The sequence below is a fragment of the Gallinula chloropus genome, assembly GCF_964237585.1.
Source record: "Gallinula chloropus genome assembly, chromosome: 10".
In the NCBI taxonomy this organism is placed as follows: Eukaryota; Metazoa; Chordata; class Aves; order Gruiformes; family Rallidae; genus Gallinula; species Gallinula chloropus.
Window position 1 is genome coordinate 18,361,321 of NC_140095.1, and position 20,628 is coordinate 18,381,948.

General features: G+C 43.4%; 1 protein-coding gene across 1 annotated transcript in view; it reads right to left on the reverse strand.

The window, feature by feature from the left end:
- ERGIC1 (endoplasmic reticulum-golgi intermediate compartment 1) overlaps positions 1–20,628 on the reverse strand; it is a 59,429-nt gene that overhangs the window by 23,670 nt on the left and 15,131 nt on the right. The window contains exons 2-3 of the mRNA XM_084268630.1: positions 13,256–13,317; positions 5,799–5,871 (exon numbers count right to left, since the gene is read on the reverse strand). Of these exons, the coding sequence (XP_084124756.1) occupies positions 5,799–5,871; positions 13,256–13,317 (135 nt within the window). The remainder of the gene's footprint in view (positions 1–5,798; positions 5,872–13,255; positions 13,318–20,628) is intronic.

The following is a 20,628-nucleotide window of genomic DNA, read 5'->3' on the forward strand; positions in this document are numbered from 1 at the left end:
GCCATTTGTAATGTGAATCCCAATCAGTTCTTCAATGAGAAGGTCTTTGTGCCAGATTAGGTCTTGGCTCAGCTGTGAAGCACAAAACACACTGTCCTAGAAAGGAAGGAATTATAGTTCTCCAGGAGGCAGGAAGAAGGAGAAGGGTTTGAAAGACGTCAATGTAGACTTGAGTCAGAAATTGCCAATGACATCATGACACGACTTTCCGCTTCCTGCTAACCCACACAGGTACATTAGGGCAAGTGGCACAACAACACTTCACAAATATCTAACACCTTTTATTAGGTAATCTCCAAGTTACTGCACAAACATTAATTAAGCTTCTTAGCACCCCTGAGAGGTAGGCAGCTGAGTATTACATCCTTCTGCAGAAAAGTGTCTGCCTCAATGTCAGTCCATAGCGAGAGCAAGATTACAACTCTGTTCCTCTCTGACTACCAGGCTGTATTCCCTGTGCTGGTCTAGCTTGCTCCAGCATTTCATCTGCCTCAACTGGATGAGCTAGTGGAGTTGGAGAAGCATCACCAACTTTGTGTCTGGAACCTGGATCTGAACACAGGAGCTGCAGCATCGCACTCCCAGTGCAGACAGCTGATGCTCCAATGTTAAGAGTTTCCAGCTGAAAGAACTTGTTGCACCAGGATCACACTCTGCTGCTTACAGAAGGTGCTGCTTGTTCCTGCAGGGTGTTATGTGAAATTTTCATGGGCCAAGAGCCACAAGACACATTTCACGTACCCTGGAGAGCTAAGGGAGAAAAGCCCTCTGAAGGCAGGAATGATAACAATTCTGCTTCACTGCAGGATTGGTCTCGGGCATGCAAATGAACCCAATGTCAAAACCCAGCATTGGTCTCAGTAGCTCCTGGCATTCTGCTTCTTCCCACATTCAGGGTACCTGACAGGCTGCATGAACCATCAAGTTGTGCTGCACATGATACCAGTCTGGCATCAGAGATGGGCTGTGTGATATTCAGACTGGCCAAGGTAATTTTACAAAGATTAAAGCAATCACGTGTCCCCAAAGAATGATCCGCTCACCTTAAATGATCACATGATTAGGACCGTAGATAACACACTGTATGATTAGGAAATTGTAGATATTCTGCTTAAGTAATTAATTGTCTCACAGGGGGGGCACAGCCTTCCAAGTGGCAAATTTGTCACTGGCCTGTTCACTGACTGTTACTTCATTAAACAAAAAGAAAGAAAAAGAAAACACTGCCAGTGATCTGGTGCTTTCTGCAGCGCGCTGCGGCGGAGCAATGACTGTTGAGCAGCTACATTCATACCACAAGTACCACATTCATACCCTCCTACCCCTTCCCCTGGCTGTCACTTCAAGGCAGACTAGCTTAGTTAATTACATCTTTCCTTCTTAATGATGGAATACTTCGAAAACTCATATTGATCCTACAGAACATAATTCATGACCTAATTACGGTGATAAAACTGCAGGATTATCATCTCGCCAGCTATTAACTTCGAGCACTGATCTGAGATAATTAGAAAAGAGATAGGTGATTCCTACATTCTTGATTTGCAACATAACAACAAGATGAATGTGGAAGGCTGTTAAAGGTATGTCAAGCAATTTCTAGCCCTCAATCTACTCTCAACTCTTAACCTACTGCCAATCCTGCCCAGGAAATGCCAGACACATTTAACACTTTAGCTTCGCTTCTTGAGCCATTTGAGTCATTTGCACAGTGGGACAACTGTGTTCAATGCTGTCAGTTTTGCAGCAGTCCAAATGTGGAGCACGGACCTCATTTCCTTTATCTGTCTTTTACAGAATTAAGAGGGTTGAACTAGGTTCTAGATTTAGGTTAACTCTTCAGTCACTCTAAGTCTGGATGGAAAGGAAAAAAATAATAATTGAAAAAAGGAAGATCCTTGGTTTCCAGAATTAAACTCACCCTCCCTTTAACTGCAATGATGGGTTGTAGCTGAGCAAAGAAAGAAAAACCTCTTCCCTCACCAGCCCTTCACATGCTCTTCCTGAAAAGGATATAGCCCCACCTAAGAACCAAGCTTTGATTCCCTTCAGGGCTGCTCAGAGGACTGCTTGTTCAGGTCCCAAAATAAATCCAGAAGATGAGAAACTAGGAGTTTTCTGCCCTACTCAGGGCACATCTACACAGGAAGCTGGTCAGCAGCAACATAGGATGTGCATCTGCAGTGTGCTACCTACGCCACACAAACTTCCTGCGTGTCCGCTGCAGTGCGCACGGTGTCTTAGCTCGACTTCCTAGCTGAAGTAAGCTCTGTGCAGGGATGCAATCTCACTGCTCATTAGAAACGCTCACACACGTTATGACACAGCCACTGTTATGCACACTATCTTCCCTACATAGGTAATCTGTTTGGTTATAGTGTTATGACTGTTATCCTCAAGATGAGGGTGTAATTTCTTGGCCTTCTGCCACTGTCTTTAGCAGTTGAGACTACAAATGCTAAAACAATGGGCTGGTCAAGGGAAAACAGCTTTGAAGTTGGGCAAGAGTGACCAAACTGAGATTTCTAGTAATACCAGGAATTTAAGTTGCTAGAGTCATATGAATGCAGAAGCAAGTCCAACGGTGGGCAGAAGCCGGCAAGTATTAAGGGTTAGTGTGGTGTGGAGCAGAGCTTATTCTATCACGTTACAGCATGAGTTCAACAAACCACACCAACCCCTCACTTCAGATGCAGATACCAAAGAAACCTCCTCTTGGTGAGAGCTAGACAGTCCTGTGGGTACCGCTGCTGTTGAGGTTGCTGCTGACTTGCCCTGAAGCAGGCTGTCAATGCACACACACCACGCACAATTACTTGGCATAACAGGGCTGTGAGGTAAGCATGAGTCCCCATCAGTGAACCTGGTACGTCTCTGATGTAAGGCACCAGGCCAAAGTGCTCTCAGTTTCACCTGGCCATCAAAAATGCTCACCTACCCCCATGCAATCCTGCTTTTGGCAAGCACATGACTGCTTTAAGGGCAATATTACACAAGAGCAGAAAGACTGATGCAGTCTCACAGTCAGCACTGGTGAAGCAGGAAAGCTTGCCCCACGCCAAGTGCACACTCAATCATTCAGATCCTGGCTGACACCAAGAAACTTCAGGTTGGCAGAGACATCTGCTGTAGAAGAGTCTTAATTCGAAAGAAACTTGAAGTTTGCAATAAAAGCTGATGGGAATTGAACAGTTTGCACATAAGGAATCTCCCATATCTTCAAAAAGTATTAAATTCATGGACAAAGAAGGCTCAAAGTACCTTCGTGAGAGATTCTCTCCCCTGTTATTTGCCATCACCCAGTGCAAATGCTGGCACAGACTTTTCAAGCTGTTTGCTCCAGAACACGTAGAGCTCCACACTTCTGCACCCTTATTCTGAACCACGAGACTACACTGCCTCGCAACACACTGCCAGCAATACACACTTGAAAGGCAAGCACAAGAGGTTAGCAACATCTTTTAACACTGTTAGGGTACTGGGTTTCCCAGCAGAGAAAGCAATGAGCAAGAAATGGAAAAAGAAAAGTTTACTTCTACTTAAAAAGTTGCTGAACTGGGAAGCACTTTTGTTGTGTGACTTTCTGCACTATTTCCGTTGTTGCAGAGGGAGCCTGTTCACAAATACTATGGGTGATCTATTCCCAGCAGAAGAGATTTTGATGACCTGTAACTCATCAGAAGGAGGTTTTCATATACCCCGAGCTATTGTGTTGGATGGTCCATGACGAATCAGTTTCCTGCATTCATTCGTCTCAGTGTCTTCCATGACATCCTCTCTAAAATTTTACTGCATTATTGCTTACAAACACCTCCTCGCCACACAGTTCCTGCTAGGAAAGGCAGTTTACCATCTCTCTCTGAGGTTTTAATGAGAAACTTGTCAGCTGACTGCAGGGACTTAGAGCACCGCCAGTATCTTTGCGGAAAATGCATCATCTTGTTAAGAAAGAAGTGTGAGGAGGCCTCAGAGCATCACACAATTTTGCTGTTCAGAAAAAAATCTCTCATCAGGAAATTACTGCTACATAAAGGCACGTGCACTCAAATAATTGGATGAAATTTAGGTAAGTATTACTAATTCCTCTGGTAAAGCATTAACTAAAAGAAAAAAGAAAACCAGATGAGCAAATGATATCTAAGAGGAGAGAGAGGAAAGGGACTGGGGTAATTGAAGCAATTTGGCTAGCTTTCCTCTATTTTTTACAACAAGAAAACCAAAAAACCTCAGGTCCTGAGAGAACTGGGTTGATAAGGTGAGCCTAGTATTCTGCAAGCTAAATGCACAGAACTGAATTCAAAGAAAAAGGGAGCGAGTAAGAAAGCTGAGATACCATCTCTACGTGCAATGGGCATTAAGAAAAATAGCTACAGTTAGATTACACTACTGTCTTAAGGTTAAACATTACTCAAGGTTAAAATTATTCTTCAAATTATATTCTTGACCCAAGTCAGAGTGCAGAAAAACAATGAAAAAGCCACAGAAGCCACGTAAAATGTGGTCAATCTAAACACAGCCCATGACCCAATGCGCTTCAGAGCTTTTCTGCCCAGCAGTGACATGCGTTGCTATCTGACCCATCGCGTAAGTCTGACAAAGTTCCACCCTTCCTAACTATCCAGGAACTGTGCATCACAGTCTAGTGAGCTCACTGACACATCAGTAGGATGATGGAGAATGTTTCCTAGAACCCAAAACAAAGGTACCTGTGTTAATAGTGACTAAGAAAAGTTTACTTCAAGGCAGGAGGAACATGAGAATGGGAAAAAAAAACAAATCTGCTTAACTGAAGTACTTGTTCTGTGAGCAGATTTTTAAAGTGGAAATTACTTCCATTTTGCTCAAATTCAAGTCTCAAAGAGGTTACCTGGGACAACTCGTCTTCAGGCACAAAAATAGTTAAATAACCTCCCAAGGAAGGCTCAAATGGTGAAAAGAAAGAAGATACAACTCATGCGTGAGTAAAGCGAGCTGTGTGTATCACAGACTCAGCTCTGGCATTGAAAAATGGTATTTTTAACATTAAACTAATAATCACTTGTATTTTATGCAATTCATTTTCCCAAAAAGCATCTCCAAAAACATCCAGAGAAGACTGGCAGAATGTGATACCCGTTTTATCCACAGGGAAGTGAAGGGAGAAGAAAACATCTTGCCAGAGGTCCCACCCTATCTGCAGTGGGACCGCACAGTCCCAGAGCACACATCACACATCACATTCAACCAGTAGGCACCACACATTTGCACAAACTGTATCACTGATGAAAAGGACATTAGTTTTTGAGAATTACTTTGAATCAAAAGTGTACAGAGGAAAGTGCCTATTCAGGAGGAGAGGAGAAACAAACCTCAGGTAAGAAATCAACAGCCTAAGGAGGAAGAGGGAGACTGCAACTGACTGATACTGGTGATCTTAGCACTCACACTACCTTATGCCTGACCACTGGGGAACTGAGAATGGTCAGAAGTTACTGGTGTGATCTGTGGGCACATGAAAAATACCCACTGTGCTCAAAAGAGAATTCCAGTATGCAGCTAATAAAGGATCAAGCAGGTCTGGAACTGTCTTTTCTATCAGAAGTATTACAGAATCAAGTTTGCCTAGAATACTTCAGTAAATTAAAAAGCTGAATGAATGACTGAGACTTTGGACTCAACCAAAAGGAATTCAAAAGCCATTAGACAACTAACTGACCCAGGGAAATGACAGGGACGTTTTTCCAAGAAAACAGAGTAAAGCTGTACAGAATCATGTATGCACATGCATTTAAACAAAGGAAAACATGACTTTTACTTACATTTCAGTGGCTATGAATCCGGTGAGCTCAGACAGGAAGAGGAACAGTATGAAGAGACAGCAGCAGACAGAGACTGGAAAAGAAGCACGGAGAGGCAAAGGTTAGTTTCATACCTCTAACAAAGACAAACTGTTTTCACTCAGGTGTATCATTCCCCCCATGGATATGGCACTCAGACACATGTGAGAACCAACACCAGACACAATGACCCAGATGTGGCCATCAAGCAGTGACTCCAGTGGCACGTCAATACCCAACACCCTGCTGGGTATTCTAATTCTTGGACCACCTCTTCCATCATGATTTCCATTTCCCCATGGCTCCTGCATTCTCCACCTCTGGCACAAAATGTTGGCCTGCCAGCTCTCCTTCCTTCATCATGAAGCTGCTTGACAATGTAACTTCTTTGGAGCCTTTGCCCCAAATAAAATTTTACTACTACTAAAACCTCCAGAAAGGAAAACAAATCAGCATCTCCTTGCTTCCAAAGCATACAGGGTTAGGAAACATTTTGGGTTTTTGTCAAGTTCTAAGGCTATGAGCAGCACATCCCAGAGACTACACTACCCACCAGACACAGCTGGTACAGCAGAGACATGCCAATAATGGACTAGTCTAGACAATGTCTGATAGTTCTCTAATATCTCCATTTGCTGATACACTGACTCTTCAGAGAGGGAAACTTTCCAGTGAAGGAATTGCAGAGAACCTGGACAAGAAGTCCCATGTCTTTCCTAAGAATGCCAATCTAGAGTTAAAGGAGGGCACTGGCATATCACTGGTTACTCTTCATCAGGAAACTATTCAAAACATTGTACAGTGACATTCATGAAGCAGCAACAGAGTCATTGACCCACACAGGAGTGGCTGGAAGGACAGCTGCAAATCCTACTGAGCAGGGATGACTGGAGTACACAAGGATGTGCCAACTTACAGAGATAGGGCTACAATGTGTATTTGTATTAAATAAAATACCCAAGTTCATCATGAATCACTATATGAAAGAGTAAACCAGGAAATGGCATGCTATTCCAGGGCTGTGACACCAGGAGCCCAGTCTGGCTCACCCTCAATCCCAGCAGTTACAATGACCAGCAGAGTTACAAAGCACTCTTTGGAAATGACCACTTTACTATAGCTGCTAATTAGGATTGAGAAACACAGAAGAAAAACTCTGTTCCTCAACTTTATCCCACATGACATACACAGCCTGAGTACCCGTTCCTTTGGGAAGTTCAAGCAGCAACTGTCTGGGGAGCAATTTTATCCTACAATTGAGCCTGCTCAAACTCCCTTGGTAGACAGTGTGACAGGCAAGGGAAAGAAAGGGGAGATACTTAAGCCAAATACCAAGACAGACCCTTGGGTGACCTAAAGCCTTGTGCCTCATTCTTCAGATTAGTCAGTTTATAGTTCTGAGGAAAGAGAAATGCATTGCTTCCCCTTCCTCATCAGAGGCATTTCAAGGGCGGATTAATTTACTGACCCTCTGAAAAGTGCAAGGGATTACAAAGGATGCCAAATAATCCATTAGCTAGGATGAAAAAAGAGAGAAGGGAAAAACAGAATCAAAGACCAGTAGGAAAATGGGAAGGAAGAGGGGATATTAATTTCTGAAGAGAAACCTCAGATGGCTAAGACTTGCTTCTAAGACTTGGTTATCAAGACACAGAAGACCACCACTGCTATAACCCAGCTAAACCACTGGCACGGTGCACCAGGCAGCATGTGGGAGAAGAAAGGACAACTTAAAGCACAGCAGCAAATTCTTATGAGAACATTTACACCTACATAAGAGCACAAAAAAGCAACCTATGCACAAGACCAGTTGATCCAGTGCTTCTTACTGTTAATCACCAAACAGCAGAGACAGAAGATCTTGGATCTTTGGAGCATGCAGAAGAAAGTGTTTCACACAAAGACTACCCTTTCTTCTTTAATGGTTCCCCATATCCCTCTCATATTCATCCTGTAAAAGCTTTCCACAGCATCAGCTAGACCTCTCTGCTCTCCTGCCCTTCTATGCAAGCCTGGTATTACTAACTCTGAATTCTTTCCTGGAGCTTTCTCTGTCTTCCAATTTTTAACTTCTTTTGTGATTTTCATCTTAAAATTATCTTCTTTTCCAGGATACAAAGTATTTGTGCCCTCAAGCCCATCTTCCAATCCAGCTCTTGCAGTGAAGGCTTGTGACAATACTTATCAAATGCAGTTCAGTAAAATTCCACTAATCTGTATGTAAAAATTCCTGTAAGAATGCCCTGGAACACCTGGCAGGGATTGACTTACAAAGCTCCTCAATGCTTTTGCCAATCTTCAAACTACATAGTCAGTTTTCAACCTGTAAGAGAGATTACTGAGGGTAGACATGAGAGGGGTGTATAAAAACGTGAGCAGCCTGGAGGAGATGAATGGGGAACAACCACTCACTCTCTCTTCCAATATGGGAATGGGAGGGAAGGGGGAGGTGAAAAACAAGGTAAGGTTTTCCTTTACACAATACTTCACTAAACTCTGAAAAATTGCTTTTCTTGTTTGGGATGCTTTTAAAAAAAGTCTGTAAGATTTCAGGAAGGCAGCAGACATGGCCTGAAGAAGAAATCTATTGAGGGCTACTAAATACACAGGAACCACCTCTGGCCAGAGAAGCTGAGAACTGCCAATGTACAAATGCCGGGCGATGTGTTTATCCTGACCTCATGCTCTTTCTCAGGCACCTGCTGCTGGCTGCTCCTGGCAAGAGGATACTTGGCTACATGGCCACTTGCACTGATTTAGCTAGCATGGCCACTGTTGTTTTGAGCTCTTCTTGTCAGGGTGGGGGTTGTCTTTGGCATGTGACAGTCTTACGTATTAAACTGTCTCCTGAGCTGGTGGTTTTTTCAGACACAGAATGTGCTCTCCTCTCCTTAGCATGGAGCTGCAGGCATGTACCACGTTCCCAGCGTAAGGATTTACACACAGTGCTTCAGAACTGATTTCACAGTGAAGGCCTTTGCTTGCTTCCATGCAAATGTGCAGTTCCTGCCACCCACATTTGACAACGTATTATATTTGGGAAAGCAGATTAAAGGCTAGGATCAGACAGAATAAAGCAATTCATGCATAAAGCTTAGCTTAACTGCAAAAGCACTATGATGTTCCCACAGAGCTTGAAGGACCATCTAAGACAGGTTTCTTAAAACACTAATATGATAACATGATCAATGTATCAAAGGTTGCTGGTGTCAGACACACTGGAACATGCTGCTATTGCCTAACCAGTAATCCCAAAAGCATGGGAAATTCTCCCAAGGCTTTTTTTCCTACACTAAGTTTTGATAACCTAACCTTTTCAGACACATCCCTCCTGATACATACCTCATCTACGTACATTCCTGACTCTTCCTCCCCACCCCACATGAAAAAAAAAAAAGCAAATGTTTAACACATCACACAGACTGAGAACATGGATCCATGTCTATATTAAGGCATAAAACTAATAGTATTTATTGTTCAATGGAGCAAACTGCTATGAAGTGCAAGGAATGGGTCTTGTTACAGATGCCATGTGAATCATAACTTTGATATTTCCTGATGTGTATTTAAAACTCCAGCCTCCAAACTGCACAGAGTATTTCTGGATAACATTACCATGTGTGCATACAACATGTGCATTCAAACTATGCATCCACACTGTCTGTTAAATAGCAGCGTTGCTACAGCAGCTGTCTGACTTGCAGGCCCCTCTCTCCAGAAGTCAGGACTGCTCCTGTCCAGCCAGATGCCAACTGTCAGCCAGCCAGGGCATGTGCTGCTGCTGCCTACATACCCAAACATGGCCAAGTTGTCACCACGTTAGGCAGGTCTGTTAGAATGGCCGTGTGCTGGCATCGCAGGCACCCTGCACAGGGCTGGGAAGGTCTGGAAAGAGTGGCACAAGTATCTAGTGGAAGAGGCATGACTGGCTACGTGGCACAGCAACCATAATGCTGCCTGAAAGAAGATTTTTATAGAGAAAAAGGAATGAGTAACTTCTGTACACTTTTCAGAGAAGTCCACAGCAGTGGGCCTGTTGTTCTATACAAACTTCACTCCAGTAAATATCAGTGGACTGTTCTTGGTTCCTTCATTCCTACTGATATTTAGTAGCTGGAAAGACTGCTACACACATCTGAAATACCTTATATCCCATGTTCACAGAATCACAGAATGTTAGGAGTCAGAAGGGACCTTGAAAGCTCATCTAGTCCAACCTCCCTGCCAGAGCAAGATCACCCAGACTAAATCACACAGGAACACATCCAGGTAGGGTTTGAGTGTCTCCAGAGGAGACTCCACCACCTCTCTGGGCAGTCTGTTCCAGTGTTCTGTCACCCTCATAGTGACAAAGTTTCTCCTTATATTCACATGGAACTTCCTCTGCTCCAGCTTGCACCCATTGCTCCTTGTCCTACTGCTGCCATCACTGAGAAGAGCCTGGCTCTGTCCTCCTGAGTCTTGCCCTTCACATATTTATAAACATTAATAAGGTCACCCCTCAGTCTCCTCTTCTCCAAGTTAAACAGGCCCAGCTCCCTCAGCCTCTCCTCATAAGGATGGTGTTCCACTCCCCTAATCATCTTGGTGGCCCTGTGCTGGACTCTTTCAAGGAGTTCTATGTCTTTCTTGAACTGAGGGGCCCAGAACTGGACACAATATTCCAGGTGTGGTCTCACCAGGGCAGAGTAGAGGGAGAGAAAGACCTCTCTTGACCTACTAACCTGACACCTTCTAATACACCCCAGGATGCCACTGGCCTTCTTAGCCACGCAGGCACATCGCTGGCTTATGCTTATGTTCATGGCAACTTTTGAAATTACAAACCCATACCTAACAGAGAGCCTCGATAACCCTCCAGTTGGCTCCTGGACTTGCTTGCATTTGAGATCTCCTGCTCTTCTCTACCAAAATACCTTAAGACACACACTTCCTGAGCTGCTTCCTCCTTAGAGGAGCTGACTGCTTTAGTCCTGGTGGTCAGCAGCAGAGCTGGTTCCATCTCTCATCATCTTTTCTTTTGTAATCTGACCTATGCCTTCTTCCCTAAGAAAACAAACTTTTCTTTTTTTTTTAAAAAAAAGGCCTTTGTTACAATCCAAAAGCAAAGGAAGGAATCCTGCAGTAAATCTCTCTATTCCAGAAAGCCTTCAGCACCAGAAGCCATACTGAACTAAAGTTTCAGCAGAAATCACATGGGAAGGGCTTAAATTAATAGCTGGCTACTATGGGCTCAAGAAAGCCAAAATATGGTTGCAGTCATAGTCATTTCACATATCTATTAGATCCTAAAAGATTTTTTCAGTGGCAGAACCTTCCCCTACCCTCAAGGTCCCAAATATTATTACAAGCTTACTTCCCTATAGCATTTATCATGAAATCATGCAACCTTCCCAGGCTTCACACTGGCATGGTGATGGGCTGGTCTCATTCATGGCCTCCTACAACACAGAAGATTACTGCCTTTCAAATTACAAGTCACAGGCTTGGTCAGACTGAAAGCCCATTAGGAAAGCTGCACACAAAATCCTCCCTTGGAAAGCCACCCCAGTTTGTTGGCTGCCTGCGTGGTTCAAAACCTTATATCAACCTGTCTAAAAGCACTCTGACAAAAAGAAGGAGAACCAGTTTGAGAAGAAAATCAAAGCCTGAGAAGCTGCAAATAACAATAGAGAGAAATAACTCAGCTAATAATTTTAAGTAAGAGTCACAGCCTTCAAGCCTTCCCACAACAGACTTATCACTTGAGCTGTTTACTGCAGATCAGAAAGCCCAACACTGGATGGCCTTTGATGTTTTTTTTTTGTTTCTAAAACATACCCTTTTGCAGGTGATTCATACCAAGACAGATTCTCAAAGGGAGCCCAGTTATAGTGTGGGAACTCTTAGTTTCCAAAACAGAAGAGAAGGCAGGATCACTAACAAGTTCAAAGTGTTCTTTCAAAACACTAAATCTCACACGCCTCTAAATTAGCAAACAGCTTTATTCGAGTCCTTTGTTCACAGTTTCAGCAAACCTAAAAGGGAGTCAACATACTAGTAATTCAGTGCTCAGGAGAACATGGAAGACAAGGACTCTGTGAAAGTAAATATTTAGAGTAATGTGCTATCTTCACAGAAGCACAGAATAGTTGAGACTGGCAGGCATCTCTGCAGATCATCCTGTCCAACTCCTCTGCTCAAAGCAGGGTCAGCTCAAGCAGATAGCTCAGGGCCAGCTCAGGTTGTTTTGAGTTTCTTCAAGGTTGGAGACTCCACACCACCCTGGACAACCTGTTCCAGTCTTAGACCATTCTCACAGCAAGGAGGGAGGCGTTTCTTTAGCTCACAAAGGGCCTTCCTTTGTGTCCATTGATTCATTGCTACTGACTCAGTTCTATTTGATGCCCGCTGTCACCAAGGGATATGACATCATTCACGTCAGCAATGACATACAAGGCTACTGACCCATCTACAAGAACGGATGAATGGAGCACAGCTCCGTGATCAAAGGAAGTCACTGTTCAATGGAACAGGAAAGCGGCATTAGGCGCCTAATTACAGGCCTGGCAGGATCAACCTGATCAATGTTTACCACTCCGCACAGTGCGCTCACTGCATATAATTGTGTGAAATTGCATTACTCAGCCTACAGCCTCCCTCAGGAGAAGGAAGGAAGGAAAAGGGCCCCAAGGCAAGAGATTCACATCAGCCAAAGTCTGTATGTATTGATACACGGGAGCGAGAGTGGATTGGTATCGGTGGTTTCTGACCATGCAGTTTTTCTTCTCTAAAAACATAACAAATAACAACAAAATAAGATCCCTGCTCATGGGTCCCGCCTACAACATGAGACGACTCCCCTGAGTATGTTGTGAAAGAAATATGTGTTTCCCAAATCACTTTGACGGCTGGCTACTGCATATTGCCACCCACACGGCTCCTTACTGATCCAGAAACTGGGTTCCCTCTTTGCAGTAGTTGGTTCCTCAAGCCCTTCAGCAAGCAAATGCCTGAGGACACTTACTGTGACTGTTACCAACTGGGTTTCACACTGACTGGAGGATGCCCATCAGAAAGAAGTTAAAAAGGCCACAGTCATCCCCCCACCAGTGTTTGGAGCACACTCACAGCTTCTGTTCATGGGAAAACAGTAGTAAAAAGCTCTTTAGCTACTTAAGTAGCTGGCAGAGTGGGTATTTCAGTGGCAGCTTTTAGGAGTTCCCTTTCATGGCAATATATCTTTACTAATCTTTCTTGTTGGGATTCTAAATCCATGCAAACTACTCTGCAGTTTAGTATGACCTGACAGACAGGGCAAGATGAACTGTCTCAGCAACAAAGGATATATTTTCCAGTGTTTAATATCCCTTTCAAAATTCCCTGGAGACAGAGAAGCCAAACGAACTTTAATTTTAGACCAGGGGTATACAAGGACATCACAAAGAAGCGTTACTTACTAATAGCCCCTGTGTAGGTTGGCTGTGTAAGGTCTTTTGGCACCTTCCTGTAGATGTCAAACCTGAAAGAGGAAAAGCAACAGCCATAAAACAGGTGGAATATTTCAATACATTTCATGTCCCAACAGGAATGAATGATGCTGAAGTTTTTCCATCCAGCTTTCCAGCAACATTTTTTTTCAGTTTGCAGAAGGATATGAGAAGGAAAAAACCCACAAAACCATCACCACCAAAAAAAATTTCCTTTTTCTTTTGTATGATTATGTAACTGTGCTCCTTCTTGGCTCCAATTTCCAAAGTACTTCCCTCCACCCCCCTCCGCCTTGCTGTCATGGATCTGCGAAATCTGAACTGTGAGAGGTGCCAGAGAAGTCATGCTAGACAAGTTTACAGACCACCGTAAAAGGAAACAGATACCTTACAGACTCATGAATAAAGAAGCCTGACAAAAACACAGTGAGACACAACCCATATTGCCCCTTGTAGTTTGTATCCTGCCATAGCCAAAACCTGGCAATACCGAAGTCGAAATCAAGGTGTTGAGACAAGAAACCTACCCTTGGACACTGGGTACACAACAGCAATTAACTCCAGGAGTTTGCCATCCTCCCAACAAAATCCAGTTTAATATTAGACCGTTGTTTTGATTCAGTCATATCTTTTAATATCCATATGGCTCAGCTTTGCTATTTTAAACTCTCCCCGTTTAAACTTTCACTGCCCTTATGATGTTAGCTGTATTATTTCCTACAACCTTGTGTTTCTGCACGTCCAGCCGCAATGCAGCCCTGACATCAGTTTTTCCACCACTCAATAAAAATTAATTAATGCATTAAAAACACACACACACACCCCCTAAAGAAGGAAGTGACTGGTTCTCCCCCAAAATAGACTTTTTTTGGATATACCACAAGTTGGTGAGATTTGATGCTTTTTCCAGCCCTGGGGAGGCATGAGAGACACCAGCTTCCAAATTCCTCTTCCACACTGCACAAAGATAAACCACCCCATGTTTATTCAGTAGTTCCTATTAAACCAAATATTACACTGAGAGTTTAAAAATGAGATCAGCTTTCTTTTCTGTTGAGATCACTTAGAACTCGGAAGCACCCTGACTGAAGAAAACGGCTTTCACCTTGCATGAGATTAACAGGACATTGAGATTGTGCGAGTTGAAGCTGGAGAAAGGAGGGGTAAGAGGGAAGGAGAGCAGATATAACGATAGTTCACCTGCTCAGCTCTAGTCCTGTGTAATCACATCAAGCTATGTAACCACTTAACTGTTCTGACAAGACACTGTGATACACTCAGCCCGTGCTGCACAGGGTGTGCACAGAGCTGTATGGTTCAGACTCTATTCATCACCATCTCCCAAACAGATCAGTAATATTTCTGTAGCAAGGAGTCCATTTATGGCTGTCCAGCTGCCCTGAGAACATCTGGGAAGTGTTGTTTACATTCTTTCCACATACACCAAAGCAACAGCAGCAGATGGTAAAGCAACCCAGAGCAGCTGATGACATCATGATCTCACAGGCAGAGGAAGTGGCCGATCACTCCTGCTCAGAGCCTATTAAATGCTGAAAGCTGGTGTTGTCTCGTCAAAGTCACAGCAACAGATCAACAAGTCTAAAAAAGCTGAGAGAGAAAGAAAATGAGAGCACACATGTGAACACACAAGAGCTGCTGACTGTGAGTGAACGATTAGAAATAGGAAATAGCTCTATGCTGGATTCGGTAAAACCAGCAGCATGTGGATACTATAAAAGGAAGTTTCTTCTTAGAATGAGAAGTATTTACTAGCTTTAAAATGATGACCCACCACAGGACTAAAAATAAAAATTAAAAAAAATCTAGCTTTTAAAATAACTCAGTGGAAAGTTGATGTCATGGCAGGGTTCTCTTTCATACTGCCACCTTAATCACACCCAAGCCCCACAAATTAAGTTTTACATGGCGTAAGTAAGCTCGGATTAGGCAAAGACACTACAAAAAGCGATCAGTGGCTCCCAGCCACATTTATCACCTGGCTTTAAAAGGCAGTCCACCCTCTGTGCTATCCTGCTTCCCATCTCTTCTACCGAACATTACATTCCCTCCCTCTTCCACTACCATGACACACATCTAAAAAGGGCTTCAAGCAAGTCTCTGGATCTGAGTTGCTTGGAGTTCTGAGAACTCTTGGGTCTACAAGTACAGGCTTGAGCCTCACTACAAGCACAGTACAGCGTATTCACAACAGTTGTCACACAAGGCCCTCAAAGCACTTTAAGTATCACTTAATGACTGAGCACAGTGAGCGTACACAGCTTGCTAGGCAAGGAACATCAGGCAAAGAGCATCCCAGCCTTGAACTTACAGTCCAGAGGCACGTACAAGAAGAGTACAGAACAACCCAGGAGGACTGCGTAAAGCTTTAACAGCTTTGCTTTGTAGGATTATCACATTTTTAGGTAAGGACAGACACTAAGGAGTGACACAGACTCAAGACTGGACAACATATGCGAAAGAGGCAACGAGAGCAGACTGGATGGTAGGGGGAAGGAGGAAAGCGCAGCTGAGATCTTAAGGATGAACGCAGAAGCTTGAAGGATGACATCCAGAACCTGACTCAAGCAGCAGAAGGGAAGGCAAGCAAGGGGAGGTGTATTTAAGCTAGCAAAGGGATGCTGAAATGATTAAAGCAATTAACATTAACAGCAAGGGTTGCAAAGAGACAGGTTTGGAATACGAGACAAACACTGCTGGCTACTTTTTGTGCACTGGCACGTGATAGCAGTAAGTCCAAGAGACGACCAAGCCAAAAGTAAAAGGACTCAGTATTTGCATGTGTCCTGGGAGAACATTCATCTTCTTAGAGTACATGCTCTGGATTAGGAGGCTTTGTATCTCGTAAAGGAAGAATACTCTTCAGGATACCAGGCATCTTATCATAAAGTATCTGATACTGGCCACAGCTTGAGAAAGCACAACTTAATTAGTAGTTGGGGTTATACATTCTGAGAAAGGCAAGTTGGGACGGCAAAACATCAAACTTTGAAGAGAATGATGGGGGAGATGCTGGCACAGCCAGGGAACAGAGCTATCCTGATAATTCTCATTTAAATTCTGAGTGAAAAGCGAATAAAAATTGCACAGGATTCAATGACAACTTGAAAAGACATACGAAGTCCCAGCAACAGGTAGAGGATGGAACCAAAGAAGACCTTATTAATTATGTATAATTCTAATAAATAAGTAAATCAAGAAAACTTCTCAAACAAATCTATGAAGTTGACAAGAGTTATTGTAACAGGACCCTAAGTCCCAAGAAATCAGAGGTTTGTGGAAGCCACCGCTCTTATTAGACCTAAGGGTAAAAGATCTGATTAACTTCTAGACTCCAGTAGACGAATCCCTCCTCTTTTGCCACCCTTGCCTAGTCATGGAGCTTCAAGTAATCTCAGGGGATCACTTACACTGTCCTGGGAAGAGAAAAGAATGAGGATTAGACACCACAGATGATTTGTAATGTATGAGGGAGGAGGCCACAGAGTTGTATGCATGGTAAAGGGGAACAGGTTTTACCTGCCCTTGGGTCAAATGTTCCTGCAAGCACCTGTAGTAAAAATTCCAATAAGCCTCCAGGTTCCTGAGGCATTGGTCACCTAGAAGAGTATTTATGCCCTGGGAACAGAGACAAACCTTGTGCTTTACATATTGCAAAAGCTGCCTTACAGATTTCCGATACTGGCACATTCAAAGCAGTGGAAGATCTTACTAACACGGGAGGAAGGCTGGATGTTCAGAAAGGTTACACCAGCCAGCTCATAACACAGCGAGACATACTGTACTACACTGTGAATACCCACTTTGTCTTGTAGTCATATCCAAAATGACCATGAGAAACCAGGGTGTAGATTTACAGCATTTTCACCACCGTGCAGTAACCGCTGAGTGAACTCTCTTAACCTGCAGTGCTCTGCTGCAGTTTGCCCGGCTTTCCACAGGGATACATTACTTTAGCTTTACAAAGCATGCACACCTACAGTTTCCACGGGACAGCCAGCACTATCTATGTATCTATATATGTGTATATATGTATATATACACATACATATATATATAGATAGACACAGGACAACCAGCACTATCTATGTAGCTATATATATGTGTATATATACACACACATATACATAGATAGATATACATATAGATAGATAGATAGATAGATAGATAGATAGATAGATACACACACATATATCTATCTTTTGGCACCTTTGTTCCTTTGGTCAGAAAGGCAAGACTTTGAGGTGAAGTAATATTTTCACGTCAATCAAGTGACATAGTCACAGAGTGGAAGCAACAAAGTTTTTGTTAGGAAAATTCTTTCTCCAGGTCATAGGTATCCTGGTAAAAGGAAGGCTGGACCTTGCAATACCAGAATAGGAGGCTAAAGATAGAGCTAGGCTGTCATCTGTATAACAAAGTCATTTCCTGACACATCTAGTGTAGCGATGATGTTTTCTTTCAATGGAGAGCATAGCTGCAGACAAAGAAAGAAAAGCTGTTTGGCAACGTCAGTCTCACAGGAACCAACATCCATAACCAACAGGAGGGAAGGCTGCAATGCTTTTTTCTCAATCCAGTGCTGAAAGGACATAAAAAAAAACTTTCTCACCTCCCTTACAGGAACGTCAATGAACTGGTAAACCAGCATTGCAAAGAGCAGCACAAGGTTCATTCCTACACAGGATCAAGCTGAGAATTCACAAAGCTTAGCATGATTAAGCCAGGTCTGAGGCAGACCTCTGACAGACAGGTGTGCAAGAGCCATCTCAGAAACAGAAATTACACGTTTGGTCTCATTGTAGTTGCACAAGTGGGCAGTGAGGTAAAATTGCAGGCGGATGCACCTCCCGTGGAGCCAAACAGAAGACTGGCAGATTTCTAGTGCCGTAAGTAGCAGAGGGACGTCACAAGCTCTGTCTGGGCTAATATGGGCCATTGTTATTTTTTTCTTTGGGCACGAGTAGATGCTCTTCACATTCACTTCTCAGGATCTCACCGAGCCACAGAAACCATCAAGGTGTTTAACAAGCCAGAGGCAGGTGCAGCAGTGCCCAGCTAAGCAGGACAGCACAGGCTGTCCATGTCCAAGGCTGGCTGTGCAGGGCAAACCCAACAGGACAGAGCAAGTCAACATCATCAGCCCTGAGGTGATGTCTGACTCTCCAACCAAATCTATCTGACAGACAGCACGAGATGGGTGGCAGGGAGGGCAGACAATGTCTACCCAAGTTTTTTCTAGAGTCAGTACTTCAAATGCCTGCCCTGAGAACGGGGATGAGCTCACTCCCTCAGCAGGAGCTGCCATGGCAGGGCGTCCTGCCAGGGCATGTGTTATATACACCTGAACAGTTTCAAGTCTGGATCTGAAATATTTCAGGAAATGAACTAATAAATACTTTATTTCACTGAAGGTTACCACCTCCCCAAACAGAAAAATCATCTCTGACATGTTTGGAGTCTAAAAAGAGCTTTAATACTACACTTACATCTCATAAGATGCTGTTAACTGTCAGGGCAAGAAGCAAAGAACTTGAGTCAATTAAAGTAGTTAAACTTGAGTCAATTAAAGTAGTTAAATTTGAGTGTCTTGTAGCAAAGGGAAGCACTGATACCTAAAGGAGTTCATACCAGAGAAGGAAGAACACTGATTCCTCCTCCAGTTTGCAGAACCTGTTGCAATGCTCAAGCGGGGTGCCCACCATCCCTGGCACAAAGGAAGGAGCGATGTCCTGTCCCTAGGGCAGACATCCAGACACAGCTCCTGCATCTCCCTGCAGTCCTGACTCCCTGCTGGGGGTCACTGCAAAGAGGCAGCAGGTATTTTAGCTCTGCCAGTGAGCACTGAAACACAACTCTGGAGCAAGCAGCAGTGGGATGTTTCCACACACCCTTCTACAAGGCCTGTTCTTACCCATTTAACCAAGAGGCAAAGGAAAGATTGGTTTGCAGATCCTGGACTGTATTTTGGATTCCAGCTAATCAAGCAGCCAAGGAAAAGAGCAACAAATTCACATGCTGCACTTGGTCACAGAACAGAGGCACCATAAGTGAGCAGCAGAGAGATTAATTTTCATCCCTCTCAGCTCCACAGATGATTCAGAAATCCAGCTTTACTGCTCACAGACCAGAAAGAAAAGGTTTTTTTCTTCAGGCAGATTATTTTTTCCCCAGTAGAATTGCCTATTTAAACATGTCACCTTTTTGAAGCATACTGGCTCTATCGTAGGTGCTTCTGCAGCACACATGGAAACAGGATGGTGTTTAGGGGACACAATCATTCATTACAGCAAATTACATTTCTGATGTCAAAGATGATTAAAAAAATTAAAAAAAAAATCAGTATTGTGGCTGACATTCCACCTTTAGCAGGTCAATGGTGGTGTAAATACATCATGTCATCTTGTCTTAGCAGCAAGGGTCCATGGCTGTGATTCACATGGAAGAATGTGGGTGTTGAAACATGCTTGATCCTCCACCTCCCCTATTAACCTGCGTTTAGAAGTGGCATCTATTTTTCAGCAGATACCACATTTGAAGTTGAGGTCACTAATTCCTGGTGACATTACTCACTCACAATAAGGAGTCCAGTGCACAGTGAACAACTACCTTAATTTTATTATACAACAGTAGCTTTGAGATCTGATTGTAAAAAGGGGTGGCCTGGTGCTGCTGAACCAATTGGCTTCATTAACAAATAACCTGACTTGAGGTGACTTGTAAGAACACCACATTTGACAGCAGAAATGTAACTTCATTATTAAGGTAACCAAACAACTGAAAACTTTACAGCAGAATTGACTACACTAGAGGATTATCAAATACAAATACAAAAGGTTAGCTTCAAAAACACTGTAAAAATCATGTTGCTATTGCAATAAGAAATTTGAAGAGCTGTGGAGTGTGTTTGTATTCCAGCATGCTGCACGTTGGAGACTTAGTGCTGGAGAAGGGCTCATTCATTTTCAGTAGGGAGCATCTCCATCACAGTCTATCAGGTATCACAATGTCTCCTGAAGTCAAGAAAAAGGGTGTTGCAGAGATCTCCCTTGCTTTTCCAAAATACAGGGGAAAACCCAGTTAAGAAAAAGCCAACTGGTGATGCCTCACAGCCTGTCCCCCAAAAGGCTTTTTGGTTCAGTGGAAACTCTATCCCCAATTGTTTCTTGGTAAGAAACCCAACTGCTCTGGGAAAGAGAGGAGCTGCAGGTTGAAAAAGAGAAAGGCCTATGACATGGAGGGCCAGGTTTTGTCTGAAGAAATTAAAAATAAGACCCATTCCTGAGCTCAGATGGTTTTCTGCATCAACAAAAGCCCTTGGTCAA